This window comes from Podarcis pityusensis (genome assembly GCF_964106645.2).
Source record: "Podarcis pityusensis genome assembly, chromosome: Z".
Classification (NCBI taxonomy): domain Eukaryota; kingdom Metazoa; phylum Chordata; class Lepidosauria; order Squamata; family Lacertidae; genus Podarcis; species Podarcis pityusensis.
Window position 1 is genome coordinate 49,161,857 of NC_138044.1, and position 16,772 is coordinate 49,178,628.

At 46.1% G+C, this 16,772-nt stretch overlaps 1 protein-coding gene across 7 annotated transcripts in view; it reads right to left on the minus strand.

Moving 5' to 3' along the window:
* The window catches only part of MBNL3 (muscleblind like splicing regulator 3), a 127,715-nt gene that overhangs the window by 17,358 nt on the left and 93,585 nt on the right, over nucleotides 1-16,772 (minus strand). For 4 of the 7 annotated variants that reach the window (XR_013981543.1, XM_080990411.1, XM_080990413.1 and 1 more), the window contains exons 4-7: nucleotides 12,593-12,793; nucleotides 10,810-11,046; nucleotides 7,781-7,834; nucleotides 2,264-2,414 (exon numbers count right to left, since the gene is read on the minus strand). Coding sequence is in view for 5 of the 7 variants with exons in the window: in XM_080990411.1 (XP_080846537.1) it covers nucleotides 2,264-2,414; nucleotides 7,781-7,834; nucleotides 10,810-11,046; nucleotides 12,593-12,793 (643 nt within the window). In the remaining 2 variants the exon portion in view is untranslated. The remainder of the gene's footprint in view (nucleotides 1-2,263; nucleotides 2,415-7,780; nucleotides 7,835-10,809; nucleotides 11,047-12,592; nucleotides 12,794-16,772) is intronic. The other 3 variants (XR_013981544.1, XM_080990414.1, XM_080990415.1) reach the window with 1 other exon arrangement.

Here is a 16,772-nt window from a genome sequence, read left to right on the forward strand (position 1 = left end):
TTGTTTTAAAACAGTTAAGAAAGCATCAGCCAATGATAACAGCTGTGGATGCATTTGCTATTCTAGGTTCCTTCAGAAAGAAGGGTGGGATTGAAATTCAATAAATAAACCAGTAAGATCATGGATCATACTGTAACTGATCAGAACTGTGAAGTTGGAAGGCGCCACGAGGAACATCTAGTCCAACCCCCTGCAATGCAGAAATCTTTTGTCCAACATGAGGCTCGAACCCACAACCCTGAGATTAAGAGCCTCATGCTCTACCGACTGAGCTATCCCAATTTGGCCCACTTCCTTTCCAGGGCATGCTTGTGTGTGTGACTCATTGACACAAGACTTTGTGAAAGGCAGTGCTTCCCACAGAAAGCATAGTGTCAGTAGAGGTAAAATGTGCATTCATTGCCCTGCCCACTTTTGCCTCTGGCCCCGCCCACCATAGGCATGTGCCCTCAGAAGGTTACGCAGCCCCCCCACAGGCTGTAAAAGGTTCCCCACTCCTGTCCTATGGGAAAATGAGCAGGCAAGCCTAATAGTTTTGTGGTCAAAGAGAACACAGCATAAGCTCATAAACTGGTAATGGGAGGCTCATCTGTCCTTGTAGCTTCAGTGGGCAGAGCACCTACTTGGGATGCAGAAGGTCCAAAATTCAATTTCCAGCATTTCTAAGTAGGGCAGAAAAAGAGTCCTTGCTTCAAATTCTGGACAGCTGCTGCCAGTCAGTGCAGACAATACTGGCCTAGATAGGCCACTGGTCTGGACTCAATAAATGGCAACTCCCTATGTTTGTAATCGAGCAGGACTTGGTTTTCCTCCTGCACTTTTTGTGAATGGCCGTTTCTGAACCCAAAGCCAGCAGAACTCCTTTATGCTTTGGTTATAGCTGTTAGTCCTTAGGGCTGAAAGAGAGCAGCAGGGCTGTTTCAGCAATTATTTAGAACAACTGTCTTCTATCTTTTTAATTTGTAAAAGTTTTAAAATACTTTTAATTAAATTTCAAGGCAAAAAGAAAAAAATCCACGTACTCTTCAATACATAATTTTGTTTTCTGTTTTTCTGACTTCCCATCCCATTTTCCACTGTTATCTTATTTTCTCTCCTTTTGCTGCACCCTGTCTTCTATCTCATATATAACAACAATATTACAGTCAGCTCTAATTCTTTCTGTTGCTCATACTTCAAATCCTGTTTGTGAGGTCTTCTATCTTTTTAAATCCAGGTCCAAGATTGAGGTCTTGGAATCCCAGATTGTGGCCAAGATACACTTCTAAGCAGGGACACACTGGTAACTGCCCAAGAATCCAGGTATTGGCTCTTGGTTAATTTTGTGGAAACATGAAGGGAGAAAGAGGAAGGAAGAATCAAAGAAAATAATGGGGTGGGGGCAGAAATTTGGCATTTGTTTTTATAGGCCCTGGAAAGGAAATAGAAGGTGATTGTTCTGGCTTTTAAATCAGTGAAGGGACAGAACTGAAAAGAGATAAATATATATTTAAAAAAAAACAGCATCTACCAGGATTGGAAGACAACCCCCCACCCCAATAAAAAGGTTAGTAAATATATCTTCTGCCAGACTCTTAGGAACGGGCTTCATAAAAAACACATCAGCACATCTTAGCATCATAAGGCATCATAGTTATTGTAGTGGCATTGTTAAAAAGCTAGAAGCTCCTGGGTGCAACTGCAATTCTTTTCCTTTTTTTAAGTCCAAAGGTTGTGCAAAGAGATAGTTCCAACACCAATCCTTTCAAAACAAGGCCCATTGCTTGAGCACTGGGAGCCACACTGGATCCTCAGCCTCCAAAGACTCTCTATTGCCTCAGCAAGCTAACATGAGAGAGATGGAGCCCTAGCTGTTCCATATCCCTTTGTGACAACACATCGTCCTCCTCCTCCTCCTCCTCCTTGTGAACTCAGCATCTATCTGAACTCCCCTGAGTGGAATCTCATGATTCATGCACCTGTCGCCATGCAACACCTGTGCAGATCAGCAAAATGGAGGCTGTGCTGGTGCAATTGGGAGGCGGGGGCGGGGTGCAGGGAGTTGTGCCAGCACAGCTCATTATGGGAAAGGCAACCTGCTCAGCAAACAGCAAAAGCCATGTTTGCGAAGTCATACAGTTGCATCTACCCTCCAAGAGCAAGGGCAGATCAGGGTGCGGGAATCGTGAGAGAAGGCGTCTCACAAGTGCCTCTAAACGTAACATTTTCCCTCCCATGGAAGCTAGGGCAGGGTACGGGGAGGTAAGAGCCCCAGACGACTTACCTGTAGGGATAAACGTTGGCTGTTGCAATTGCATGTTTGCGAGGGCCTGTTGGTAATGGAAAACACTTGGGTTAAAGACTGTGGTGGCACCATTGTTTTTTTCAAGCGCTGGCCTCTTTGGTAAAGGTTGAAGAGCACCAGGTGGCAACGCCTGCAGAAGGAAATGGAGGGAACCAAATGTGGTGGGTCAAAGAAGGGAAATTGGGGGAAGGGGGGAAAAGAGAAGAGAACAAATTTTAGACAAAGCAATGATCAAACAAGACATGCTGTGCACTCTGCAAATCACCTGCAACTGTGTTGGATCAAAAAACCAAGGTGGGGGAATAGGTCAAGCAGACTCCAATGAGATAATCGTCAACTTCATCATCATCATCACCACAACTTCACAGAATATGCAGTTAGTGCAGATGGGGAAAGTGAAATTGTGCCAATGAATTAAAACAAAACAAAACAGTGTGGGGAGTGAGTGCTCTGAAGGGCACATCTACATCTCAAACTCAAAGCAGGTTTCAGAAGAAGCTTTGCTGCTGCAGCTCAGGTCAAGAACCAACAAAAGAAATTATCGGCAACTTTCACTACCCCCAATAATTTGGCACTAGGTATAATTTTATCTTGGTCAGAGGAAGACTCAGAAGGCAGTTGCAGGCAACAAGCATAGGGGAAAAAACCCAAAATAAAATTACCAACTAAGAAAGGAAGGTAGGAAGGCAAAACAGCTATTAAAAAAACAACAGAGAAGATTAGCATAAGCATCATGTAAACTGAAATGCTAGCTGTGCTAGGGTTAGCTAAAGTTTACATGTATAAGCATCAGTCCTGTTCCCTGTGCCTATTTTGGGTTCCTGACATGATGTGCTAACTGTGTGTGCATTTGAATACACGGATCAAAAAGAATAGGGAAAACTGTTTCTCATCCTATCTGGCATGAATATAGGGAATTATTTCCCACCCGTCAGGTGACTTCACATCTGATATAGCTCTGAAGTGACCCCACAACTGTTATTTCTACAACACCATTCATACAAGGACTCAAATATCCTCAACATGAGGATAAGAGGATAAAAAGAATTCTGGTCTGGATAAATTTTAGGGAGGAATTTGGGGAGGAGTGCCACTAAGCTGGAGTGTGTAGGGGGTTTAGCTGTTTTCATGATGTTAAGCAAATTTTGCATATGCAAAATGCATAATAGAGTGCTGCCTTCCCTGAGCTCTTGAGAAATGCTAGGCTTGAATTTTCAGTAAGGAAACAAACATTACAGATTAAACTCTTATTTCAGCTGCCCAGGGCTTCTGGAACTGCAGAGAAACTAGGAAATGTTTGCAAGGGCAAAGCAGCAAAACTGCTAGAATCACCTACCACTTTTATTGGGCAGAATGAGGGATAGGCTGGTGGGGTGGGGCAGTTGTTGCACCAATGGGTGTGTACAAAACACCATGCCTAATCCCACTTAAGCTCCTTGGTTCAACAGGGTTGTGAATTGAGGTTGCCAGACCCTATTGCTAACTGGATCCCTTGGTTTTCTGTTGTTGTCATGTATATGTGCGTTTGTGTGTGATTTCAGTGGACCATGAAATATGATTAATTTCACCCAAAGGCAAATTGTTTTGTCCCCACCCCTCTGTTAACAGGCCACCTCTTTCTTACAGGCAAATTGTCTCTTTTAGACCTGCCACATCAAGGTGCTTCCAAGTCAGTCAAACCTGTTTCACCATCAGATTCAAAGGTTGCAGGGCGAAGGGGGGGGTGCTTTCAAATTGCTGTGTGGTATATTGCTCTGCCTGTTACTCATCCCCAAAGAACATGTCTCAACAATGGGGAGACATAGGGGAAAGGTTTAAGGAAGTGCCAACTTTTCTTAACCATTAACTACTTTTGCACAGTTAACTCCTTACTCACCCAACCTCACTCAAGATTTCAATTAAATCCCCTGCAGTCTTCTGGGCTTGTGGGAAAAATACTGAGCCAAATTCTCGAGGGGGGGCTCTCTTTCTAAGTAGGGTACATGGTTTCCAGAGATGGCATGAGAGTCCATGTACCCATCACTCTCTGAGTTGCCTGGTGATGTGGAACTCATGACCCTCCAAATGTTACTTGACCACAAGCTCCCATGATGCCTTGACTATTGACAATGTTGGGTTGGGATTATGGGAGTAGGGGGTCCAATGCCATCCAAAGGACCACAGGTCCCACATCACTGCAACAGAACCACACTGTGCATTCCTGATTTGGAAAGGCTCAGCACAAAAACACTATGAGAACCTGTAGCATCAGGTACAGGTACCTAGGATTTCCTTTCCCTTGTTGGTCTGTCTATATTTTACAGGCAAGCTATGAATGCCCTTTGGATGAAAAGGGGGGGCAAACACAGGCATAAGGGAAGACTATGAGAAGAGCCTGCTGGATGAGGACAATGGCCCATCTAGTCCCACATCCTGTTCTCACAGTGGCCAACCAGCAGGGTCTGAGCACAAGAGCACTTTGCCCTCCAGTGGTTTCCAGCAACTGGCATTCAGAGGCAGTACCGCCTCTGGCTATTGATCATGGCTATTGTGGCTGGTAGCCATTGATAATTGTATCCTCCTCTGCAAATGTGCCTAATCCTCTTTTAAAGCCGTCCAGGCTGGTGGCTTTCACTGCCTCCTGTGGAAGCAAGTGGCACACTTTAACTATGCTCTGCACAAAGAAGAAATTTCTTTTATCTGTCCTGAATCTTCCATCATTTGGCTTCATTGGACGTCCACCAGTTCCAGTCTTATGAAAAAGGGAGACAAACTTTCTCCTTGCCACACATAATATTAGTACCTTCTATCATGCCACCTCTCACTCACCTTTTTCTCTGAACTAAAAAGTCCTGAACACTGCAAGCTTTCTTCAGGGTGTGGGTGTTGGTGTCACTCTATCCCTTTGGTCATTTTGCATGGCCATTCTCGAACTTTTTTCTATGCTACAATATCCTTTTCAGAATGAGGCAACTATGCAGAGAATTCCAAATGTGGACTCTCCCCCTCCCAGGGTAGCACATCCTGTTTCGGGTCATTCCACCGGTGGTGGAAGTGGTAGGGCAAGTGGAACACCACCTCTTGCACTTCTGTTGCCTGAGTTAAGTGCTTCACCCTGCCTCATTGGTGGGCTGACTCTGCTCTTACCCCCCCTCCTCCTAACACTGGTACCTTTAAGTCTAGGCACCGAGTGCAAAACAAAAGGGGGAATAACAGTCTAGAATATATCATGAATGGAAATGCAGGAGTGCAAATGGCAAACTTGACAGTTTCAGAAACAGGTTTCACTTCAGTTTTGAAAGACCATGGAGACTGCGCATCAGAGGGACCTTATGCTCTGTCCCACAGCTCTCAGTACAGCACTGGCCCAGTTTGGGTTAGGCAAGCATGGGCTGGTTTATTGGGTTCTTAAATAAGCATCCGACCCCATGAAAAACCACAGCCTGTCATAGGTAAGGTGTAGCATGGAGATGTGGAGGCCTGGAGAATGAATTTGGCCATGTGACTGGAGCACTTTTACATCAGGTTTTGCATGGGCTTGCGTGTGTGCATCTGAAAACAGGGCCTTCAGCAGCCAAGCTCCAAGCAGCACCTTAATTCTTGAACCACTAGTGCAATTCATACTGCAAGACTGGCAGGCAGAGCTCTGAAGCTTGAGGGCGTCACCTAGGCTGTGTTACCAGCCCCAGAGCAGTCCATCAATTGACACAAAAGGATCAGTCCCAGCCCCCAGGCCCTATAAAGGCCAAGCCTCAGAGCTTAAGCCTCTTAATCTCAGAGTTGTGGGTTTGAGTCCCATAGTGGGCGAAAGATTCCTGCACTACAGTGTTGGACTAGATGACCCTCATGATCCCTTCCAGCTCCCTGATTCTTTGAAATATTGTAAGAAACATAACCTTAGGTTCAGCTTCCCCTCCAATAGAGGGAGAAAATTGTGTGCAGGGGGAAAACATCTACGTTTGCCAGATTTAAGCATATTTATATTAAAGGCAATTTTAACATCCACAAAACCCATGAATCAGGGCTGCCTTTTTAATCCATTAATCCACTTCTAAATACATATATCTAGCAGGTTATCTAGTCAAAGGCAGCAGCACATACTAAAGTCTCTAGCTGCCTTTGTTCTAAAAGAGGCCAGCAGACTTAACCAGGGAGCTGCCAGGCTAGACACAGAACAAAATGTGCACTTTGACTCCGATTTTGCTCTGAATAGGTTTCCTGCAGAAGACTCTGGCAGCATGAAAAGAATGCAATAGCAGAAGGGATCTGCTAGCCTGCTAGAAAGTACAGTCATTCCCCTGACTGGGTTCTGTGGTTCATAGCTGTGGGGAAACGGGGAAATCAAAAGCTCAGCAGCAGGATGCACACTCTGCATGCAGAAGGTGACCCAGGGGAGGCTGGGATGAGCTTTTGAATGATTAGACATTCAGCCCAAGTTCAGAGCAGAATTTAGGGGAGAAACTGCCTCCCCTGTTTTGCATCTGGAGCATTTGCATTTTCAGAGGTAACTTTCCCAAGCTTGTTACTCTGAGTGGCTGGCAGTAGGCTTCTCCCCACCCAAACCAAATGTGTCATTCTGGTGGTGGGCACCAGTCAACAGGAGCAAGGAAACTCTGACAAGTCTCCACCCCCCATGGAAGTTGCACCACCAGTTTTGCAACCTGGCAGTGGGACTATGAAACTGTGGTTGGAAGTGGGGCAGCCCTAGACCCAGGTTCAGTCCTGGGTAAACCCACCCACCCCCATGAATGGTGTTCGGTATCATCTTGGAAAGGGCTTCTTCTGAAATTCCAAAGTGCCTACTGAAGAGTAGAGCTGATAATACAAAACTGATCAGATTCAAAAGCCAGGAACTAGACCCCTCTCTGCTGTCTGAATTGTGTCTTTTGTCAACGGCAAGGCTAGGTTTGGACACAAACAATTCCTAATGAAGGTTTGCTGCTCAAACCTGCCACCAAATCATGCCAAGCAAGCCAGAGAACTCCCAAGCATTCCGAGTTGTGTCTGTGCATTGGCATGTGAGCAGCAATTGGGGTGGCAATGTGCCCACTGAAGTGTGGGCCTTGGCTGGGCCCTCGGCTCCCTGCCACTGAAACTCCTTGAAGGCTTCCCCTGAGACATTTCAGACCAAAGGTGTGAAACGGAACCTTCTGTGTTCCGTGCTATAAAAATGCAGCAGCTGTTGCTGTTTGAAAACAGACTGATTGAAAAACACTGTGATAATTGCATTGCTCCATAACCACATCTGGTCTTTTTGGAGGAGGAAGGTGGTGAAAGGCACCTTCCGTCACCGAAAAATGGTTTTCAATTAAGCCAGAGGTTGCAAAGTTTCCTTTGGTGGGACAGTGGAGTGAATGGGACATTATTTCCTGTCTGATGGGCACTCTCCTTAGGTAACACACAATATGCAACAGATATGAGAAAGACAGAGAAAGACACACACAGAGAGAAAGAGATGTATTCCATGAAGTCTAAAGATGGTGACATGCAAAGCGAGAAGGTGAGAGGTCCAAGTACCGGGTCAAAGGTTGCCTCGAGGGGTCGCTTCAGTGATCGGACAGCTGGCTGAGTCTTAATTAGCAGGCAGCGAGCACATGATGGTAATGAGCCAAGGAAGGGGATCAGGGTTCAAGCACAACAACAGACAAAACAGCAAGCAGAAGTGCATCAAAAAAGAGAGCAGACATTGTGGAGCAAGTGAGGAAAACAAAACAAAACAAAATGAGTGAATTATACACAATATATTAAAAAAACAGATGACACATGCACAGTGGAGAGCCCTGTGACAACTGAAGTAACACATCAAGGTTTGCTTTGCCTTTGCTGCAGGGTAGATGCAGAAACACCTGGAACCCGAGAGAACTTTATGGGGGTCCCATTTTCCATCAAGTACTGAGAACTGGTTACAAATTCCCAAATAATTCAGATAATTATTATATAATTCAGATAATTATTATAATAATAATAATACATTGTTAAATTGTTTGCATTTTGGGTGCTGAAAAGCTTGCTGCAAAAGTTTTTTTTTTGTTTTCTTTTTTAAATGCGTTCCTCATGCTCTCCCCTTTTTCCATTTTGCCTGTCAATGTGCCACAAACGGCTAAGCACAGGCATGTGTGGGCAAGATGGCAGCTTCTTGGGGTTTGTTTTGGGGTATTTTTTTGGTAGCCTAGCAACTTCTGTTCTCTGACTGGTAAGGCTGCCCCCAAACTCAAGAGGTACAAGGCAAACACGAAGCCTTGAAAGGAAGGCAATGAATAATGCAAAGCTATTTGGGTGGCAAGACCCTGGCAACTTAAGAGATCGATAAATAGTTTAAACAGGCTCATTAAGGGCACACCGGAAAGGCAAGTTGGATGTTTGCACTGGGAAGGGACGGCATGAATTAAAGATGCAGCTAGGACCAGCAGGGTCACAGTTAAGAAGTCAGGAATTAGCTCTGACCAACAAAGAGTGCCGTGAGCTGATGGTTCCAAAGACTCATTCTGAGTAAGAGTGCTTAGACTCAAGTGCCGGTCTTTAAGCAGCAATCTTTCTCAAGACAAGAAGAGCCACAGTGACATGCTCTTTCTCCCACAACTTAATGATAAACAGGGCAGTGCAGAAACGAGCATTACAGCAGGCATTGACACACAGGAACATACAAAGGGTCCTCTTGAGCCATCGAGTCAAGCCTACCCCAGCCTGTTCCCTCCAACTGTTTCAGAATCCAACTCTCACCAGTCCCAGCTAGCAGCAGCAGTGTTTCCATCACCCATCAGAATTGTAGGGCTGTGCTGAGTGGCGCTGATGGGAACTGCAGCACCAAGTTGGGGAAGGCTGCTCTAGGCTGACGTTGGGTCGTATCCAACTGAATTATGCTCGGAGTGGACTCATTACAATCAATGGACCCAAGTTAGCCATGTCCATTAATTCCAGTGGGTCTTCTTGGAGCAGGACTAGCATTGGACAGAACCCACTGTGTTTCCAACACTGGCCCATCAGCTCCCCCTGTGAAGCTGGGCAGGGCATGATGGCAACAGGCCTTTGCCGTGGCTTGTCCAAAGCAACTGGTCGTTTGGATGTGGCAGATCCATGCAATCCTCATGAGTAACAACCACCAAGCGAACTCTCCTGATTGTCATGGATTTGTCAAATCATCTTTCAAAGCTACAGAAACCAGTGGTTGCCACCAAACTCCATGGCAGTAAATGCCATGGCTTAACATGCTGAGTGTGAAGAAGCTCTTCCTTTCATGTGCTCTAGCTCTTCTGCCAGTCTGTTTCACAGGGAGATCCCTGTGGCACAGCCATCTCCCATGCCCCCTGCCCCTCCTAAGCTGTGGATGCCCTTCCCACTGAGGTGCACCTGGCACCACCACTGCAGATTTTGCTGGGGGCTGAAGACACACCTCTTTAACCCCTGACTCTTTGACTCCTGAGGCGCATATTTCTAGGATCCAGATCATTCATGTGATTTTAATGTGTGTTAAACTGTTTTTAATGGGCATAGATAAATAACAACAATAAATTATTCAGCCTTCCCCTTCCTCCCCCTGAACTCAAACACTCACACACCATTTTAAAAAGCCTTTTTTGCCTCTCCTTACCACAGAGGATGAGAACCTGTGTTGGATTCCAGCTCCCACCAGCCCCAACAAGCATGGCCAAGAGGGATGGGTGATGGGAGCTGCAGTCCAACAACTGACTGGCAGGATGGCTCATGATGGATAGCTCAGTCAGTAGAGCATGAGATTCTTAATCTGGGGGTTGTGGGTTCAAACCCCACATTGGGCAAAAGATTCCTGCATTGCAGGGGTTGGACTAGAAGACCCTTGTGATCCCTTCAACTCTAAAATTCTATGAACCTGTCGAGGGTGACAGGTTTTCCTGGATTTTTCCAGGCAACATGGATTCTGTTCAGGGGGATGCCTGCTTTATTTACTTTCCAGCGACAACATCTAATGAGCACTGTGCTTTGCATGCAAAATACAGCTATTTAGGGTTTACTGTAAGGTTTCCTTGCTGGGCACATAAGCATGTTTGCCCACCCCACATGCCTTTGGAAGCACAACCTTATGTAGGGAGTTCCACAGGTTTGGGCCCACTACCCTGAGTGTGAAGCTGCTATCAGTTATAAGCTGTGCAGCTGAGCCACAGCCGGGGGGGGGGAGGGGTCAGGAGACAGGATAATGCCATGTGCAATGCTCTTGGGTTCTTCAAACTCTTTTTCTAAGGCTGAATGTGAAGCAAAGAAATAAAATGGGGACATTTTCTACGTTGGCAGGGGACGGTGGATTTTGTGACATTTGAAGCCCTTTCAATTCTAGGTGATTGAAAGGGCTGGTGCATCATTTTAAAAGCCCCAGGATATATGGGACCCCCATGTATAGGGAACGTGCAGAGTGGGTTGACACAAACAGGACTGGACTGTGTATGCTGAGATGTGATGGGACACTCTGATGCTATTACAAAAGGTGGGGGAGGCTCCCCTTGCCCCTCCTTCTCTCCTTGTGGGCCAAACACACAACATTTTGCAAAGGCCTTGTTGGGCGACGGCCCCCTTACCATTCCGGCTGCAGCGGTTTGATTCACCTGGTGTTGAGCTGCCTTGATTTTGGCTTGCAGGTGTGCAGGGGGATGAAAGTACTTGCATTTCTCCCGGGAGCATCGCCCTTTGATGTAATCCATGCACACCGTCACGGTGTTCTCATTTGTGTCTATCATGGCAATATCTATCGGGTGAGCATAACGGCAGTCATTCTCGCCGCGTGTGCAGTTGCCACGCTGAAACTCCCGGCAAACCTTAAAAGAAAGCCACATTATTTGAACCAGGAAAAACACACGAAAACACCCAGGAAAAACCACTTCTCCATTTTCCTCCTAATGTGAACACAAAGGGCTAAGAAAAGCACAGCCGCGGGGGGGGGGGGGGGGACAAATCTCAGCTGCCCCTCAACTACAGTGGTACCTCGGGTTAAGTACTTAATTCATTCTGGAGATCTGTTCTTAACCTGAAGCACCACTTTAGCTAATGGGGCCTCCTGCTGCTGCTGTGCCGCCAGAGCACGATTTCTGTTCTCATCCTGAAGCAAAGTTCTTAACCTGAAGCACTATTTCTGGGTTAGCGGGGTCTGTAACCTGAAGCGTATGTAACCTGAGGTACCACTGTAAGTGTCATGTTTCGTCTCATTGCACCTCCCGTTTATTTAAAGCAGGGTTGTGGAAACTTTTTGGCTCTATGGAGCAGATCCTTATCAGGGTTGGCCTCACAGGCCAAATCACAGACAGTGTCACCCACCTGGCAATCAGTGTGATGTCAAGTGCAAGGTGCTTTAAAGTTCTGAAGCTGGGACATCAAAGCACCTTGCAAGGCACTGCAAAAAGCAATGCACTGAGGAAGAGGTTTGCGGCACTGCTCAGCTGATGAGCAGGGGTTAAGTCCTGCTCTGCTTGGCTGTGAGACCCTGTTCTCTGCTGGGAGCTTCTGCATGCTTTACAGATTCTCTGCCACTGAGTGACAGCTCTTCCCAGCCAACAGAAGCAAGATCACACCTATATTACTGAAGAAGTGCAGCCGCTATATTAATAGGGGCTCCTGGTTCACTTCCATTTTCTACTGCACTGTTAGCTACTGAAACGGTAGGGCAGTTATTTTCTAGGGGATAGAAGGTTGCATCGATTTCAGAATTCTGTGCCAGCCTGTAGAGACCTGAGATGGTGAGCAAGGAGGGCTGGAAGAAATAAAACCAGCTGGAATCTCCCACCCATGTAAACAAGGTTTGCTGATCCAAGATGACAGCACTGAATAACCAACCTCTTACTGTAGGATTTCCTTGGTTTTGCAAACAAGTCCTGGGGATTTGGGTCAGGTAGAGGCAGTTCCACTTTATTAGCAACACTCCTGAAAGCCCTTCTGACTGAGCCCCAGTGCCCCTCGACTCCGTTTTTTACAACAAAATTCTCAAACCCAGACTAGATGACAGAAGCTGGGAAGCAATTTTAAGCAAACAGTGATCTTCAACTTATGAAAAAGGGATGATGTGTACTCCAGTGCCAATTAAGAAAAAGGCTTTAAGAGCTTCCTTGTCTTTGGATTAAGAGGTCAAACAAGATACATGTTACACTGTTCTCAAGGAACTGGTATAGCTAAGACTTCAAAAAATGGGGAATTAGTTCCGAGCCATAACGAAGAAAGGGTTTCAGAATCCGGACCCCTCTCCTCTCTCACAGCAGAACTTCCATAGGGCAAGCACATTTGGGCAAAAGGTGCCCAGTTAAATTTGGTTAAGAACTGCCTTCCTCATCTAAGCGAAGCAACCATCGCCATTTGGTACAGGGTGCAAGATACCTCCAGTTTGTCTGTCCTCATCATTTTCTGCCCAGTGGAGCTCCCTGCCACAGAAACAGCTGGGTTCCCAGACACCAGGACAGGTGTATTTGGCAACAGCTCTGCAGGAACCAAGCCCATTCCAGGAGAGACGTGACTCAGGTAGGGACTGAATGCCATGGTGGGGCTAGTTGCAAGCGAAGGAGTCACAGGAAAAGTTGTCTGCCAAGAAAGAGGAGAAAGCAATGGTCATGGAGTTAGCAGGGTCTAAGAATGCACTGGTCCTGTGTCCAACCCGCTGTACCCCCAGCTCTGGAAATGTTCGATTCAGTTGCACTGGCTAAGAGGAGGACTCTTGTTCTCAGTCTATTAATCCTCTTGGTTTGCTTCTGATCTTCTCCTCCCGCCTTCATTGATTCAGATGTGCATGGAGCATTTCAAGCGCAAGAAGCATCTTCATCGGTATGGACAAGCCAATGATCGTTAAGAGCTTCATAGCACAATTAAGGAGGCACCTTGGGCAATTAACACAGTCCCCCTACCCTGCACCTTGCAATTAAGCATTCACCGGTGGGAGTTAAGGGATCAAGCCAATTCTGGACATGAGACGCATGGCAGATAAGCTGGCAAGAAGCTCCCCTGGCATAGACAAAAGGGCTGGTACCTTTTGGGTTTCTTAAAGCAACACATGTCTAGAATCAATACGTCACTTCAGTTTTACATTACACTTTTGGCTGCCTACTATTAGCCTTGCTTACAGCCAGCCTAAGAAAAGCAGAACCTGAGCACAAGAGCACTATCCTCTCCTGCAATTTCTAGCAACTAGGATTCAGAAATGTACTGCCTTTGACAGTGGAGGAAGAGCATAGCCATCCTGGCTATTAGCCACTGATAGCCTCTTCCTCCTCCTCCATGAATTTGTCTAATCCTCTTTTAAAGGCATCCCAGTTGGAGGCCATCACTGTCTCCTCGGGGAGAGAGTTCCATAGTTTAACTATGCAGTGTAAGAAGAGGGACTTTCTTTTTTCTGTCCTGAATCTTCCAACATTCACTTTTCATTGGATGGCTATGTATTCTAGTGTTACAAGAAAAAGAATTCTTTCTCTATCCACTTTCTCAATGCCATGCATAATGTTATACACTTCCTTCATGTTACCTCTTATTCACAATTTCTCTAAACCAAAGGTTTTCAACCTTTTTGAGTCCACGGCTTCCTTGACGGACTACCTTCTTTCTGCAGCATCCCTGTGGGGCTCAGGAGCTCAGTAATGTCCCCCCTTGCCTGCAGAGCTGGCAGTCCCTCACCCCTTTTTGAACACCCTCCCTTGTGGAGTGTTCCCTCAGCCTCCTCTCCTTTCCGCTCTCCTTGGAAGTCCTCTAGCAGCAGCCCCTGGTCACTGAACTATTTGCCTGCGGAGCTTATAGCCAGGGCTGCTGCAACAAACAGCTGTACAAACCTTTGGGAGGCAGAGATGAGAGAGGGCATCAGAGGAGGGAGGGAAGAGAGATAGAGGCCAGGGTTGTCCTGACTCCTGACCATCATTCAAGGCACCCCAGGGGGCCACGGCACCCTGCTTGAAAACCGCTGCTCTAAACTAACATCCTCCCCCATGCTGTAATCTTTCCTGATAGGGAAATTGCCCCATCAACTTTTCCTTTCTACAATATCAGCATATACCCCTCAGGCAGACTGTCCCTGAGGGGATGCAGCCCCTGCCTCCCAGAGAGAAATAAGGTTCTTCACCCCTGTTTTTAGATGTGATGATGATGATTCCGCCCTTCATCCATAGATCTCAGGGCGGTTCACAACATAAAAATACAATATACAAAGTACACAATAAAATAAAAACCAAAACAAACCAATAATTCCTTCTAGCGGATCCCACCATTAGCCACCAATAAAGTAGTGGACCTAGCCTGCTAACTGCCCCCACCTCATGGTATGCCAATTAAATGAATGTCTATAATTTACCGCAGGCTATCTTGTGGGGATCTTGTGCGAGGGAAAACTTAAGTGATTTACAGCCTTAGGCAGGAGCTGAACAAACAAAAAAAGTTTTATTAACACAAATAAGAAGTCTGTGAAACAAAGTTGGGTCAGGAGATGTGTTCTTTCAGATAGAAGTTAACTTATCACTTAAACTGAATACAATGATGTCACAGGCTTAAACACAGCAGTATAGGCACAGCTTTTCTTAAACTTGTTACTCAGAAATCAGCTGTTATACTTCAATTTCTGTTACTTCTCTCTGGGTCCTTTTGCTTAATCATGCAGGTTAATACTTTTAACACAGCACAGCTTCCTTCACCACTTAATACTTTGTTTCATGAGCGAGGGGCACTTTTTGCCAGTTCCCCTCTCCTAGCAACTCCCCTCCTGGGGGTTCCAGTTAGTGTAACAGACCCAGGGGATCCCCTCACCCAGGGCCGGATTGAGGTTTGATGAGGCCCTCAGCTACTGGAGGTAATGGGGCCCTTGATATGTCCAGCTGTCCTTTGTCAACAACTAATTGTTGCTGTTTTTTGTGTTGAATATATGCTATATGGTAATTTGTGGACCTAATTTACACATAGCAAATAGGAGCCTACACAACACAAAACATTGTTGCTGTATGTAGGTTTTATTTTATTTGTTTTTTATCTTATATTTTGGAAATGTACATCCAGTTTTTTTTCCCTTTAATTTTTTTGGGGGCCCCCAAGAGAGTGGGGCCCTAAGCTATAACTTGTTTAGCTTATGTGTAAATCTGGCCCTGCCCTCACCCCTTGTTTCTAGGTTCTTCTTTACCTAGAGGTACCTAGAGGTACCCTCTGTTCCTGACAGGAATGAGCCCCAGGGAGTCCCTGTCCCCCCAGCTCCTGCCTCCCCAGGCTCAGCCCTCCACTTTAACTCCTGTCTGAATCCTCTCCCAAGACGCTCCACACAGCCTCCCTCTCTAAGCCACGGCGATCTTCCCTCTAGCTACAGGTATTCTCCTCAGAGCCAGTTCTCCCTCAGACAAACCCTCTCCTGCTCCCTGTCCCCCTCCCCAAATCCAGCTCTAACTGACACTCTCCCTCAGAAACGGCACCTTTTGTTCTCCTGCCCAAAGTGCTGGCTCCGCCCACCTCTGACTGTCTGTCTTGACAGCCAATCAGAGGGAGGCTCATTTCAGGGGGATTGCAGCACCAGATGCTGGTCTGGTTCAGCTGTCCGTCACAACCCTCCTCCCCATTACTGAGACCAGGGAAAGCCAACTGGACACCCTCCAGATATGGCTAGACTACAGACTGAAATCATTCCTGACCATTGACTGGCCAAGCTGGTTGGGGGGTGATGAGAGTTGTGGTCCTACAACATCTACAGCACACCATACTGGCTATCTCTGAATGAGATGCTTCAGTCCTAATTTAAGATTTACATTCTGGTCTGTGAGCTGTGTCAGTATCCCACGCCTCCCAGTCTCAAAGTGAGAGTGAAAACAGGCCTTTGTAAAATGACTTGGTTCCCCACCCTACACAATGTGACCACAGCAGACTCAAGTCAGAGCATTGCAAATCAGTTGTCTTTTATACAACTGTTGTAGAACCTGTCCTTGTTCCACCAGTATTCAATTGTTTGGTCTATTTTAAGGCCTTTGTAGTTGCATTAGGCCAAATCCTGACACGAATTGTCAGCGAGCTAAATCTGATGAAGGGGCCCCAAATTTTTCAACGGGCATCTGAGCTCAGTGAGTTTTGTTGTGTTATGTTACTGTGTCTCACTAACATAAACTGGATTTTATGGGTTGGTGTTGAGTGGGTGGGTTGTGTGATCCCAGAAGTTTAGACCAATCTTCCTCCAGACAAGTTTTGTCACGGTGCAAGTTACTGTTTTGTTCATCTCTGCCTGGAGGATATCTGGATTATTGGATGAGGTTCCTTGTTCTGATTGCTGAAAAGCACCACCAAGGAGCGGGTTGGGAAATGGACACACTTTTTAATATGTCTGATAAGAATGATTTATTCAGGAAAGCAGAACTTGTGGTTTAAACATTCTTTGTTTGCCCCCTAGGTTCTGAAAATTTATTGCCACCCACAATGCGTCTGAGGGTTCCTGAACATGCCTTACAGACTGAGAACCTTGCAAAAATAAACAAATACACACACTCTTGCAAAATACATTGAAGTTGAATTCCATAACTCCATGTTTTAGCTGAGAATTTGAGTTGCTTTGGCATAT